This window comes from Antennarius striatus, chromosome 14 (assembly GCF_040054535.1).
Source record: "Antennarius striatus isolate MH-2024 chromosome 14, ASM4005453v1, whole genome shotgun sequence".
In the NCBI taxonomy this organism is placed as follows: Eukaryota; Metazoa; Chordata; class Actinopteri; order Lophiiformes; family Antennariidae; genus Antennarius; species Antennarius striatus.
The window spans coordinates 4,562,220-4,577,137 of record NC_090789.1 but is presented as its reverse complement, the minus strand read 5'-3'; the positions used below and the strand labels follow the sequence as shown (position 1 = coordinate 4,577,137).

Here is a 14,918-nt window from a genome sequence, read left to right as displayed (position 1 = left end):
GCAGATCGCTAACGCTAGTAGCCAAAAATGACCTTTGCTGGCTCCATCTTGTCTTCAAGAAAATGGATGTATGGATGGACAGAACAAGGTCACTGACCTACAAGCTAATGTAACAACGAATGTATTGTTTTTCAAAAAGGTCACGTGGGACAACGTCGGTATTTCTGTTTATGACAGGACAGCAGAAGAGAAACCAGTATTGAGAAATGTATTATTCATACAGCAATGAAACAAGTGTCCCAGCATTCTGCTGAGATTCACTATAAATTTTGTTTCGCCTTCTGACAGCTTCGACGAAACAACGTCAGACCCTCAGAACAGCCACTTTACATGAACTCGGTGTGGACCGTAGATGTGGAATTTAACTGTCAGCTAAAGTTTTACAGCTTCTCAGAAGACCTTCAGGGAAGTCTTTGTGACGAGCTAAGATGACAACTCCCCTGATATGGGGGCAAAATGATTTAAATCCATGGAATGTACAGACGCTCACATTTATGAGCAATCACTGTCCTCCTGCTGTAAAATTCAAGCACATTGTTGTTGAAAACTTAAATCATGACTTAAATATGTCTTCATATTGCGCAAAGGATTTGCGTTTCCAAGAATCCAGTCCCTCTAATTTAACGGTCTGATTCGAGATAACAGATCAAAGAAATCGTGATGGACAGATTGGGATAACTAGCAAAAGAAGACGGACAGCTTTTGGCCAGACTACAGTCTGGAGTCAATCCCATGAAACAATCCTGAATCCCAGCTCCTGGTTTGATTGATTGTCCCTGAGGTCAGCCAGTGTTGTATATAGAGCATATTGAGCGTAGTTGGTCATAGTGGCCTGATGAGTAATTTCAGATGAGACTAGAATGCTTCAGTTCACGGAGTTCACAACATCTTTGAAGGTATATCAAGATGTACAGTAGACTAGGGAGTATCATCGTTTGGTAAGACCTTTGCTTCATTCCAAAGGTCGACTTTACAATCTGACGGAGTAAATTCAGACATTTTTATTGCTAATATTTGGCTGAATATTCATCTGCTGCTTCTCTCTCTCCCACACTTCTACATTCATTTCAAAATTGCCAGAGAGAATAGTAATGACTGTTATCTGACATTCACTAGTTCTCCTTTACAAAATAAGAGGGAAACCAGCACCAATCAGTGTAATGGCTAAAGAGGAAGATGATATATGGATGCATACAGTGTCTTTACACCTTTTATCCTCAAGTGACCTTTTCAGCTGCACAGAAATGACGGCAAAGTTCAGCTGTATTTACGATGGCTCTGCACACCACTTATGGAATTACTTACCTTTGTTATAAACCTATTTTTCACTCCTCTCACACACAGGCTCAGACATTATTTCCTCTCTTTCGATTGAGATATCAGCTGCTCAAATCTATAATAGTGTTAGCCTGTCATCTTGTTGTTGTCTCTTTAGATTGGATTTTATCTCTTTAGTCTGTCGACGATGCCGCCGTCGTCTTCACAATCCACCTCCAACTCTCTAAGAAGCTGAAAAACAGGGCAAGGTCAACTCCTGGTATACGGATGGGTTGTGTATCAACACTGTGCTCCTGAAAACATAACCGAGAACTGTTTGTGCCTATTCAGCAGCATTCACTTCAACACTCCACCAGCCAATGTCGTAACCTCATCGCTTACACAGAGGCACCTTTCGTGGAGCCGATTCAAAGCTGGACTGTTGTCGTTCTGTATGAAAGTCCCTAAAGTGTAATGGAGGGGTTGTTGTTTCTCCTCTTCTGAGCCTGAGGGAGCAAAAGAATCGAATTAATTTATATACAAGGGGTGAGCAGGGACAGGGTTGCAACTCTTTGTTGATGTGTTATGAGTGCAAACCTGAACTGGGAGATTGTAAAAGGAGCTTGTAGCAGTTAGCAGCTAATTCAGTCTAAAAACGAAAGGGACAGCGTAAAGTAAAGCAGCTCCTTAGCCTCAGAGCAGAGGATGAGATAAATCGCCATATGACAGACATTTAAATGATTAGGACTGCTATTTTATTTTGTTGCTGCTCAATGAGCAGATAAAATGTCACTTGACTCAGGCTTTGCACATGTTGCTTGTGCAACACCAGCATGCTATTTAAAATCACACAGCGGGCAGCTGGTACAGAGATAGGTTTTCATCGTGGTTTGATTGTTGGGATATCTGTGTGAAAAAGGCTAACAAGAAACACATGATTCCACCTGTGACCTTCACCTGCCAGCATGAAATGTTTGTCAAAGTTCAGAGTCAAAGAGCATCACACAGTCTAAATGTGATTATAAAGTAACGTCAAGGACAGACTTTTACCTTTATGCTGCCAGTGTGTCTGGAGAGTCAATGGAATTGGCAGTAGAAAGGATCTTTTGTGTATTTTTCATGTACAACTTAACTTAATCTGTATTTTATGAGTTTTGCACCTGCAGAAGAGGTGTGGTTATGTCATGAGTGCCCCGAGGTCGCTGTTTGGTTTGAGTCAACAAGACAGGTTTGTTAGGTTTGGGTAAAAGAACGATCATGCTTCGAGTTTAAATATAAAATAATGGTCTGGCACAAACATTGCGTGCTATCCTCACATATATAAGTTAAAAATCATCGTTAGTTACCTTCCCTTATTGATTCAAGGTAAAATGAACCAAAGACCTTCATTTTTGCCTTTCCCTAAAATGACACCAAAACACTGAATACAAAGGGCATTAAATGACATACGAAAAGCAAAAGGTGCATTATGGGAAAAACAAGAAATGACTTGAATCATTGGTGCGTCATTCTTATGTTAATGTTACAGACTGACTCAGACTAACAGTCCTGGCCCTGCCTTACTATGATCCAGCCAAATGTACACCCAAACAAAAGCAGGAACGAATGCACAGTTCCCAGGTTTCTCCAACTGGAAGCGCCGACAATGTATTTGTGGGGAAATTTACAAGTTTTTTATTACTTTATGAACTCACGCCATCATAGAACATCCATTATCCATCCTCTCTTGATAGATTTGTGGGTGTAGTACCGAGCTGACGGAGGCCTAGGTTTCATCTCGTTCTAGTACATGCAGGGCAGCTCAGGCAGACCCGGGGGGCGGGGCCACACTGGCCCCACCTGAAAGCTTATTGGCTCCTACATTGCCCCTCTTCTGTTACTGGTTCTTTTGTTTCTTTTCTTTTTTTTTCCCTTTGTTTTTTTTGCAGCATCTCAAACAGACCTTGTAATTTAAGTGATACCTTGATATCATGTCTTAAATTATTTTATACATTACAGAAACATTACAGAAACTTTGTTTCTTTGCTCAGACTAATGACGCCGGTGGCAAAGAAGGAACAACAGGTGAAATGAAACACGAATGGATGCTGGACATTAACTTGCCATTTCTGGGGGGTTTTTCCCCAAGAAAATCATAGATACTCCCATGTAATTAATAGCGATGTGTAGCTGCCAGCCAGATCACAATGAACTATTATCAGTGTGGATCAATTCTCAGCCTCCAGTCGCTGCTGCTGCTGCTGGTGAATGATTCAGCTAATTATAACCAGGGAGAGCGTGCCCTGCACATCATTTTCTCCTCCCGCTCATGGGCATGGGGATAGAGCCACACTCCTACACAGGCATTGTATAGGCACACACACATACACACACACACACACACACATACCATAAGGTACACACATTGACTGACCAGTGGATACCACTGCAGCAACAAAGCAGCTTGCATAAAGATAACATACGGCCCACGCGTGTTGTATAGTGTGACCTTGCGTAATGATTCTGATTTAATTACACTGGAACCAATTGTCATTTCACACATAAACACAAGCATGTCAAGTCGCTCACCACCAACGTCAGTAGAATCAGTTTTTCCGGTATAGATTCATGGTTTCTTTGTGACATGAACGAGACGAGCATTCGTCATCCAGACTATTGTCGGAGAGCGATAGACCTCTAGGCCTTCTGTACCTCTGATTCCCACAGTGACAACTCATTCTGTTTTTTAGAAGTTCCTATAAAGGACGAGAGAGGAAACCTGTTCCTGTGCCTGCTTGACGGCATGACAAACACACTTGCTCACACACATACACACACACACACACACACACACACCAGTCGGTGAGTCACCTTATTCATCAGAACGACCACTGCACAAAGAAAGAATGCGGGGCCTAAAAATAACAGGCCATCATTCCTATGGAATCTGCAGCTCAGTTTGGACGGCCTGCAGAGACAGGTTCACATGACCTTTTTGAGTCACGCTGGGCTGAGTTGGGTCCTTTTAAAAACAAGACTTGTGATCAGGTTTGATCTGCAGCAGGACTTTATGTAAGTTATTTATGAAACTTCACTTTGATCCAGGAACGATCTTCCCTCAAAGCAAAGTGTTTTTCCTGCTGGTTGTGTGGAGCAGCAGCAGTTTGGGATGCATGGGCATCGAATCCGATACCGGAATTAACTTGACTTGTTTATGAGCACCGTCACTTAAAAGTTGTGACGGATTAGTAAGAGTTCCAGTTGCTATTTCTGGACACACTGCATCACTTAATCATTTCAACGTCATAATTGTGTGTGCCTGCCAAAACTACAGTTCATTACAGTGATAGAACAACTCCCAACGCTCTTCATCGACCAGGTTTTCAGACATCCAAATGACTCCAGTTCTCCTTGACCACTGCTGCAACACTCCAACCTTAAAACCTCTGTGCCACAAAAGGAAAGTAACTGCAACATGATTTGAGAAATTACAAATGAGATTCAGATATTCCCGCTTTCATATGCTCACAGTCTGAAAAGCCCTTAAACAGGAGCGTAAACCTTAAACGACTTGGTTGTGCGTGCGTCTTCTGGTGGAGGGAACTGTGCTGCAAAAGAAATTCGAGAGAAACTATTTGGGGCGACATGCTTCTGTTTGGCACGAAGGCTTGTGCGAAAGAGGGTCTGGGAGTGCGCGCGCACGCACGCACACACACACACGCACACGCACACACACACACACACACACACACGCCAGCTGGTGCTCCGTTTTAACGAACGCGCAATGATCCTAAAACACCGTCACCGCGTTTGTTCAATGGAAAAAAAAGGAACTCTTGCGCAACGCGCACATGGCCGAGTGTTTGCGCGCACGGCGACGGACACACACCAGCGCGCACGTTTATAATTACAACAGTGCGCAACAGTAGTCATCACAGGAATGTTTTTCAAAGTGACTACTGTACTTTACCCTTCGATTTCTGTGTAGACATTCTTAAGTAATAGTCCACAGTTCACCGATGATTCCTTTCAGGAATATTTCATAATTTTATCACATTATTGACGTTGTTTTTTTGATCCTTGGGTGCCCCCTATGTGGGTTTCAAGGCTGTTCTCTGGAAGCCCAAGTGGTGTTGGTGTATTTTACGTGAATGCTTATAGCGCAGCGCCAGTGAGGCTTTACGATGGTGAGTCATATCCACACAACAAACAGGCTCTGCATGGGAAAATATCTTTGTGATGTTCAAACTGGAGTTTCGGCCCATACGCTGGAGTTTTGTACTGGCTAGTCTGGTTTTGTACTGGAAGCATAACATATATGTACCCTTCATGTCTGTGACAGGAGGAGATTGTTGATACTGATAATAAACGGAAATAAAAGCCCCAGAGCTTTTTTTTTTTTTTTTTAAGTTAATTATTGTCTAAAATGTGTTATTCTTCCCCTTCATTGTCACATGATGTGGATTTCTGTGCGCTAAAATGTCAGAGCGGTGTTAATGTTTACACCATATGCCCGTGTAGTCCTCAGTGAAAGGTAATAGGCCTACAGCAGGGAGTTTCATCAGGGCTGAGCTGGAGTCGGTGCCGTTACAGGATTGCTCAATGTTTGAGTCACCAGGAGGTTGGACTGGTCGAGGCGGAGTGTTGGAGGTCTGATCTCAACATCACCGGAGCTCACTCGCTCTCCTCTCCCAGTGTGAGGCGGTCTTTCTGTCCTCCCCTCTCTCTCTCTCTCTCTCTCTCTCTCTCTTCTCTCAGTCTCTCTATTTCTCCCACTATCTCTCTCCCAGACTGAACTCTGAGGGAGCTATATTTTCTCACCGACAACGCACACAGACCTCAGAGCCACGAGCAGCCGACTGGATTTGGAGTATTCTCAAAGACGCGCCGCTATACTGAAAGTTTCTTTCTTTTTCTTTTTTTTAAAGAAACGAGTGTAACGCGGAGAAATGGAGCCAAAAGACTCTTTTGTGTTTTAGCCTCTTTGAAGGACACATCATTAAAAAATAAAGCAGGAGTCTCAATTTTTTATTTTATTTTTTTTAAATTTTTTCTGTCACGGATAATCGTTCTGTCAGGATGAACTTGCAGTGGAGCAGCCCGGTACCGTGCGTCCGCATCGGGAGAGTCGCGCACAAGCGGCTGGACTCTGACGACCAGCCGCCGGCCAAATGCGCCAGGCTGAACGTCGAGGCAGGAGGAGACACGCAGGGACTCCTCGGCACCTCTCCGGGATCCCCGGTCAGTCCCGTACCGAGCCCGGTCCAGGGGACCCACGTGGGGCCATCCAGGATAGGACCGTTTCTGCTGCTACCTCTGGCGGACCGGGAGCGCATGCACAGCGCGTTGAACACCGACACCGGCGATGAGCTACTGTGCAAGGTATGCGCAAATCCAGTCATTGTGCAAGATCTCTCAATGAATGCCGTTTCAAGACATCGCGTTGCTCAATCGCCTGTCTGACATGTCATCAGTATTTCACCGACTTTATCACCCGTTGTCATCCTCACGCGAAATATGTCACAATTTTTGCGCAATAACAGCGATGTTGCTTCATGACTTAAAAAAAAAAAAAAAAATCCCGAACAATCGATTATTTATTTATTTATTTATTTATTTATTTATTTTTAAATCTGGGGTTAAGAAGACACAGGGAAGACTCATCGCGTCGTGGAAAAAAAGGCCCACCGATTCATGTCCACTTATCTGTGGAACTACACGGCTTCACGCTGTCTGTCAACTCGGGTCATTTACATACACGTCATTGCAATACGCCACGCCGTGACACACACACACACACACACACAGCACACACACACACACACACACACACACACACACACACACACACACACACACACACACACACACACACACAAAACGCACACATGTGAGACAAAGAGACGCTGTCGTGATAAGAATCCACTCCGATAACGACAGGGTTTCACATCCTTTATGTTTATTTCTGCTTTATCAAACCTGCGGGCGTTTTTTTTTTGTTTTTTTTTTGTCTTTGTTGATTAATAAACTTAATGGCTTCACGCTCCGGTTTATTCATTTGTCACGCTCAATCAGCGCATTGAATGGTTGTTTCCTCAGATGATCATTAAGAACACCCTGTCCCATCCTCTCCTTTTCAAGTATTCCAAATTTCCCCATCCTCACCCCACCTCTTCTTCTTTCTTTTTCTCCTTCTAGGTCTTTGACATGGGGGTGTACCAGGATAAGATCAGAGCTTACGGAATCCTCCAGTCCCACAAGAATGTGGCTGGCATCCGAGACATCATCCTCGGGGAACGCAAGGCCTACGTGTTCCTGGACAAGGACTTTGGAGACATGCACACCTACGTGAAGAGCTGCCGCAGGCTGGATGAGGCGCACGCCTGCAGGCTCTTCCGTCAGGTGGCGCAAGCCGTGGCGCACTGCCACCAGGCCGGCATCGTGCTGGGCGACCTCAAACTGCGCAAGTTCGTCTTTGCTGATGAGAAAAGGTGAGAATTTGCATCTTTAAGCTACACTTTTGAGGATGCTTTTTAAGTTTCATCCAACTGCGACAGTTAACTTTTTTTTTTTTTTGGACGGTCTGACATTTCAGTGTGCGTAAATGTTGGTGGGGGAGCGCCAAGGAAGGCGCAGAGCAAACATGGCAGCAGCTGATACACATGGGCCATGTGCGCAGATATTGATGTGGGCAAAGACAGAGTAGAAGGTTCTGTACTTGTGGAGGCAGACTGCAACACTTCCCAGATTTTCGCCCTCTCTGTCTGTCCCTTTCTCACTCTCTTGATTCGCCGCTTTGTGTGCATGTTGTGTATTTGTTTTGCATGTGTGTGCATGTGTGAATGTGGTGGGAGGCAGATTTGGCAGAGCCGCTAGACGAGGCTGGTGAATGAGACAATCATCCCCCTTCTGCAGTCTACATCTCACAGCGTATTTATCTGTCATTATTAATAAATTACATCATAACTGCAGAATAAGTGATGCTCCCAATAAGAATTCATTCAAATATACTTTCCTTCATGGAAGAGCAGTTTACTCTGAAACAACCCCCCCCCCCCCACACACACACACTGTTATATCTGCATTTCTGAGTGCTGCATTCTGTTCAAGAAGACAGTCGGCTTACAAAACTGTTTTATCGCTTATTTGCCCTTGCGTCACTCTCTTTCCTGTAAGCACTCACTGATGCCACACACACAGACACAGACACACACACACACACACACACACAGTCCATTTTTCCACAGACTCTTTCATGGAGATGTTTCAACCGAAACATTCTCCTGCCGTGACCTCTGGGTTTGCGGGGGTCAGACTGGATGAATGAGAGCAGACAGCCAGCGAGAGAAGTCGAAGTTGCTTGTGTCCCTCTGATAGCTATACGGCTGCAGAGCAATGACTCACAGTTTATATTGTGCAGAGAAAGAGGGGTGGGTGTGTGTGAGTGTGTGTGTGTGTGGGGGGGGCTGCATAGCTCATTTTCTTTCTCTTTGTGCATCCTTATATGCGTGCATGTTTGTATGTGTGTGTGCTGATTACACATTCAGACCAGTGAAGCTCCGGTCTGGCGAGCTCATTCGTCGTTATCCAGTATTTTGGTTAGCTGCCCGACACCGTTTCAGCAGGAATGCTGGTAGACTGACTTTATTTGTTTATTTGTCCTTGGAGTTGTCAGATGACATGTTCTTTTTTCTTTTCTTTTTTTTCCCTCACAATGACTTCTCTTTTGGAATAACATTCCATAGCGACGCTACAAACGCTCTTACGTGACTGTAAAAACAAAGCCGTGTGCTTGGATGGCTGCGTGACGTCATGGAACTTTGATTTTTTTGTTTTTGTTTTCCAGAAAATCTGTTGGCGTTTTTTTTCTTTTTGTACACTTGAAGACTAATGCCTCTGTTCACAAACTGGAAAAAAAAAAAAAAAAAAATCAACATGAGCCCCCTTGAAATGTTGAGCTTCAGCATGACCTCATTATTTCTGTCCTACATTCCTCAAAACTCACAATCAGGCGTCATTCAAACCCCAACAATCACGCTGTGATGCAACGATCTGGCCAACAAAGCGGCGGTCCAGCCAGGAGACAGAGAAAGTCACAACAGTTTGACAAATGCAAACTCCAGTCTCACACACACACACACACACACACACACACACACACACACACACACACAGAGTGTGTTTGGGAAAGCCTGTTTAGGGAAGGTGACTAGCGCTATGAAGCATGTAGCCCTCGCTGCCGCGCCAGCCTTCCCGTGCGTCACTGATGTGGCAACAGCCATTTGAGGGAAATTATGGGATGGCTGGCGCCGTGAGTGCGGGACCCAGGTGCAGATAGCCTTTGCTCAAGAGAAAGAGAGAAAGAGAGAGAGAAGGGAGGAGGAGAGAAGATATGTACTCTCGACAGAAGGATGAGTCACTCTCTCCACCCCTCTACCTCGGCTTCCTTTTCTGTCTCCTTCTCTCCTCTACACTTCTCTCCTCTACACTTCTCTCCTCTACACTTCTCTCCTCTACACTTCTCTCCTCTACACTTCTCTCCTCTACACTTCTCTCCTCTACACTTCTCTCCTCTGTCATCTCGCCATTTAGATATCTGTTGCTTTCCATCTCTGCCCTGGTGATTGTCTCCCTTTTCATCCCCCTGTCTTTCTCTCTTTAACCACTCACTCCGTCAAACTTAAGAGTCATTTGTTTGGATCTGAACTGAAGCAGCACACACACACTTCATGTTCTGCTTGTGTGTGTGTGTGTGTGTGTGTGTGTGTGTTTAACCTGCTCAGTCCTCTTTATTAGAGCATTTCAGTTATAAATGTCTAATCCTGCAAAGACACGCTCCCTATCTCAGTTGCTGTGGTGCCGGACTGAGTGTATCTCCTGTCATTAGCATGTCTAAATATAGTATGTAAGGTGGGGGTAGGGGTGGTGGGGGTGTAGGAGGTGCTGGGCTTGTATATTTATACGTGTGTTTATGTGACCGTTTGAGTTTCCAATGATGGGAAGCCATCGTAAATGTACTTTTAGCTCCGCTTCTCAAACGGTACTCAACGCAGCGCGTTTAGAGGTCAGAGTAAGTTCACTTTGTCGTGTGTGTGTGTGTGTGTGTGTGTGTGTGTGTGTGTGTGTTTATATGTGTGTGTCTGTTTGTCTACTCACAATCAGGCTCAAATAAAGGTTGCCTGTTTTTTTCCGTGATGCAGCCGGTGACTTACGTTTAAGATATCGCTGAAATATTTGACAAAGCAACACACACACACACACACACACACACACAAACACACACACACACATGTGTACCAGATCGAGTGCTGTGTGATTTAAATATCGTTGCACATGGCAACGCACGCGGCGGTGATTTCCAACAACAACATGACCTTCTCCTGAAGGTATTCCACTTGTGCAGATGAACACTGAGTTCCCAGGTTTCACCGCTACGTCTGAAGCTGATTTCTGCACCAGATTGTGCAGCTACCAGAAACCTCCTCCGTGCCAAAGGAAGCATTTTTGTTTTGTTTTGGGGTTTTTTTTTTCAGTTTTTAAAATGACCCGATTGTTTTTTTTTCTCTCCCGGCAGGACGCACGTCAGACTAGAAAGCCTGGAGGACTGCCGCGTCCTGGAGGACCCCACCAACGATTCCATGTCCGACACCCACGGCTGCCCGGCTTACGTCAGCCCGGAGATCCTCAGCAGCTCGGCGCCTTACTCCGGAAAAATGGCCGACATGTGGAGCTTGGGCGTGATGCTTTACACCATGCTGGTGGGTCGCTACCCCTTCCACGACCCCGACCCGGCCACGCTGTTCTCCAAGATCCGCAGGGGTCAGTGCTGCTTACCGGAGGGCCTGTCTCCGAAGGCCAAGTGTCTGCTCCAGAGCCTGCTCAGGAAGGAACCCTGGGAGAGACTCACCTCCACGGAGCTGTTCGCTCACCCGTGGTTCCACCAGCCGCCGCCGCCGTCGTCGTCATCGTCGTCGTCACAGGAAGCGGCGCCGGGGGAACAGGAAGTGAGCTCGGCGGAGCAGATGGTGCCATCCTTTGACGTTGAGGAAGAGGATGATCTGTTCTGTTGACGGACTCAATTCAGCTTGAGTGTGGCTGAGGGACCAAATCACACACAAAAACTAAAAAAAAAAAAAAAAATACTATGAGGGACTCTGTTTGATTTTTTTTTTTTACATTGGCACTTTTTTAGAAACACCTTTGTGAACTGTTAGACGTACAAAAACCCTCAAGCTTTCTACGAAAACTGTACTGTATTTTTGTTGTATATGTGCTACTAGCTAAGGGCATTGTTCACAATGGCCCTTCATTGTGTTTCTAAATGTGTTTTTGGTTTGTTTTTTACTTAATCGGTGCTAAAAAAGAAAAAAAAAACAACAACAAGGAGTCAGAATTTGCCAGATTACGCAAACGAAACGACGTCTGCAGGCTTCTATCAGTAAAATCACACAGCATGAACCCGTGACGGAGGGTAGACGCCGATGCCTGCTTTCAGTCTAGACTCATGGAGTTTTCAAGAAGGCATCAGATGATTCCTGAGCGAGGAGGCGAGGAGAGAGGAATGTTGTTCCTCTCACCCTGACCGGGGCTGGAGGCTTCACCGCTGACTCACAGGCTGGGGGAAGGCTTCGTAAAAAAAACACAAAAAAAAACAAGCTCGACGTCTCGCGGCAGCAGGCAGCTTCACGGAGTGAGAAAGATGGTTAGCAGAGGACCGATGTGTCACCCCCCCCCCCCTCAGAGGGTGATGCTATACGAAAAGGTGTTTCCGCTGACCGTCTGGCAAAGGCTCAGCGAATGGAGAGGAATTACAATCTGCACAAAAAAGGGGTTGAGAAAAGCGAGGTTTTTACTGATGTGAGGGTTCATGGAAGATCAGATTCAAGCTCAGATTCAAGTGGCTCTTCTGAAACTCTCAGTGCAATTAAACTTAACACTAACGCTTTAAATCCTGGATGAACCGCCGGTTTTCCAAGACCGGATTCCAGGCTTTAGTCAGATTCCAGCGGAAAGATTTTTTTTTTTTTTTTTTTTTTTTTAAGTAAACAATTCCAGAAGTGGTGCGAGATAAATGATCTCTCCGACAATGTTTGCATTAAGGAAGGATTCCAAATCATGAAACAAGGCATCCCAGATAAATGAAGCCGTTCTCGGCGGAGCGGTCGAAGGCGGTTTTGTTATTTCACGTTGGAACGTTACTTCAGACGACGTCGCCGTGATGAAGATGAGCTGTGCTGTGTTGCGCCCGTATCACTGTGTTTCATAAACTCAACGGCTCTGAATCTGTTGGCGGCCAGGCGGTTTTTTGATGCTGGTTTTGTCTGATGGTGACTCAACACTTTAGCGCGACTGTGGAGAACGGTTCTGACCTTAGCTGGAAGAATCCGTTCTGTTTCACCTCTTTAATGGGACTATTTTTCCCCGTTTCTTTTTCGTTTTTCTAAGTAGGACGCTGTGGCTCCATGGAGACTAGTAATCACAGGTAGTCACACCATATAGAAGATTGCAGCAGCGCTTCGGTGACCTTTGACCTTACAGCCAGTAATTTCATTCTACCACGGCTATTTTAACAACGGTACTAAATCTGGCTCATCCGAGAAGCTCTGTCCTGTGATCCACCAAGAAAAATTTTTTTTTTTAAATCGACTTTTGCAGTTCTTTAATGATTTTTTTTTTTTTTTTAAATCTCATCTGCTCGATATAGCAGATGGGGACCGGACTCGTGACAATCTGAATTAATTCCTTATGAGAAAAGTAATTTAAAAGAGATTTATGGCTTTGTTTCTGGTTCATACATTTAGAGTGAGTCACGCCTTCACGTGACATGTAGTGTAAAAACTGACACGGGTGCACAAACTTCATATTGCACTGTGAATTATGTATTTGTGACACGACCTAGAGGCTATTCTTATTAGCCCGGAGAGGTTACACATAAGAAATATATTCATTGTACAAAAGATGTAAATATGTAGATTTGAAATAAGTGTGCAGATGTTGAATAAAGATCACATTTTTTTATATTCACATGACTGTTTTTCTATTATTATTCATTTCGACTGCTCATCTGACTCACACACACACACACACACACACACAAGCTCGCCTCAGAGGTTTTCACGCACGCAGCTTTTAATCGTTATGAGAGGAAAACAATGTTTTCTCATTTTCCTCGGCGCTTTCAATTTCATCCTTGAAAGGAAAAAAGAAATGTCTCCCTGTGTGTCCAATCTCTGCCTCCAACCATTTACTCTCCTCTGACCTTTGCGTAACGCAACATTTAACTCCTCAAACATACAAATGTCAATAGCAGGTCAGTGTCGTTTCCTGGAATGCAACAGGGGAGTAGATGACCGGCTCAAAGCAAACTCGTCCTGACGCTTCATGGACTCAAATCCCGATTCACTTTGTCCATTTTTTTTTTTTTTGCCTGTGAATCATAATTTGACCCAAGAGCTTGGCGTGTCTCCAACATCCGTGTGTTGTGAATACCCCAGGCGTGGCGGGCCGGGACTTGCATAAGCGCCATTTGGATGTTCATGAGCGTACCTGCCTGGGTGTCATCACTGGTGTGTGTGTGTGTGTGTGTGTGTGTGTGTGTGTGTGTGTGTGTGTGTGAGCACAGGAGTCAGGTTACACGTCGGTGGGGTTGTTCCAGTGTCTCAGCTGCTGGGGAGCTGCCAAACCAACAAGTGTGCAACGCGTCAGAGCCAGGGAGCCCCTCCAGGCTTTGTAACTTGCCCCCCCCCCCAACAGAAAGCTGACTTGTAATTAGATGAGTGATGAATACCTGGAGATGTGTGTGGTTTGGTCATGGAGGTGGGGGTGAGGGGGGGGGTGGTCTATCATTCACTTAACATTAAAGAAACATTGGAGGAAATATCGACATTCTTATCACCACTGATTGACACAGGTAACAACAAGTAGCTTTAAAGCAAAGATTTGTCACATAAGTAATCACAACAATGATCAGATACTGCTGATCATTGGTCCATCAGCTGTGTTTCCATGCAGAAACAGAACTTTTGCACACATGGATAAAGCTGACGGTGATTCTCCTCTTGCTTTAAGTCTTGAGTGTTTCTCTGGTCTTCAGTCGGGCGTCTCATGACTTACGTTTGGAAGCGTTGGCGTCACTCATCCAGTGTGTCTGGTCCAGCTGCGACCAGTTATTAATGCGGCTTGGTAGATCTTTTGGATTTAGTTTCAAAGGGGATGAAAATAAAGTAATTTAGCTTATCACACTGGTTATTCACTTATTCACTTATCCCTTTGTGCCTTATTAAAATTATCATTTCAAACAAGTATTCATTGTTTACTCTGGTTAATTTGTTTGATGATCTGAAACGGTTTAGTATGAGGAGTAACTCTGAAAACAGGGACGACGATCTCCCTCATCTTCTGCATTTTATTTCCATATTATAATTTATAATGAAGATAAAATATAGGTAATAATATTTCTTTATAAATACCCTGGATGTCAATTTTAGCAGGACATTCCCGTGTGACTCATGGATGACCTTTTTCGTCGAGTCATGATGTCTTTAAACATTCTTAAAAGCAGGAATGAAGAGAGCATTTAAATTTTTTATTTTTTTTTGAATGAGCAACAGGACCAACTGGAAAGTGACATTGAGATATTTGTTTTACTGCATAAGTCAGTGGAATTGGTTTTCCAACCACTC

General features: G+C 44.6%; 1 protein-coding gene across 1 annotated transcript; it reads left to right on the top strand.

Annotated features, from left to right (window-relative positions):
- The first annotated feature begins 5,719 nt into the window (after positions 1 to 5,719).
- Positions 5,720 to 13,260, top strand: trib1 (tribbles pseudokinase 1). Its single transcript, XM_068333311.1, has 3 exons — positions 5,720 to 6,618; positions 7,435 to 7,727; positions 10,811 to 13,260. The coding sequence occupies exons 1-3, from the start codon at positions 6,316 to 6,318 to the stop codon at positions 11,304 to 11,306; spliced, it is 1,092 nt and encodes a 363-aa protein (XP_068189412.1). The 5' UTR covers positions 5,720 to 6,315; the 3' UTR covers positions 11,307 to 13,260.
- The last annotated feature ends 1,658 nt before the right edge of the window (positions 13,261 to 14,918 follow it).

Bases quoted from the DNA above. Each gene is read 5' to 3' on its own strand.
- trib1 (XM_068333311.1), top strand. From the start codon at position 6,316: ATGAACTTGCAGTGGAGCAGCCCGGTACCGTGCGTCCGCATCGGGAGA. The intron at 6,619-7,434 runs GTATGCGCAAAT...TTCTCCTTCTAG, and splicing joins GCGATGAGCTACTGTGCAAG to GTCTTTGACATGGGGGTGTA. The intron at 7,728-10,810 runs GTGAGAATTTGC...CTCTCCCGGCAG, and splicing joins GTCTTTGCTGATGAGAAAAG to GACGCACGTCAGACTAGAAA.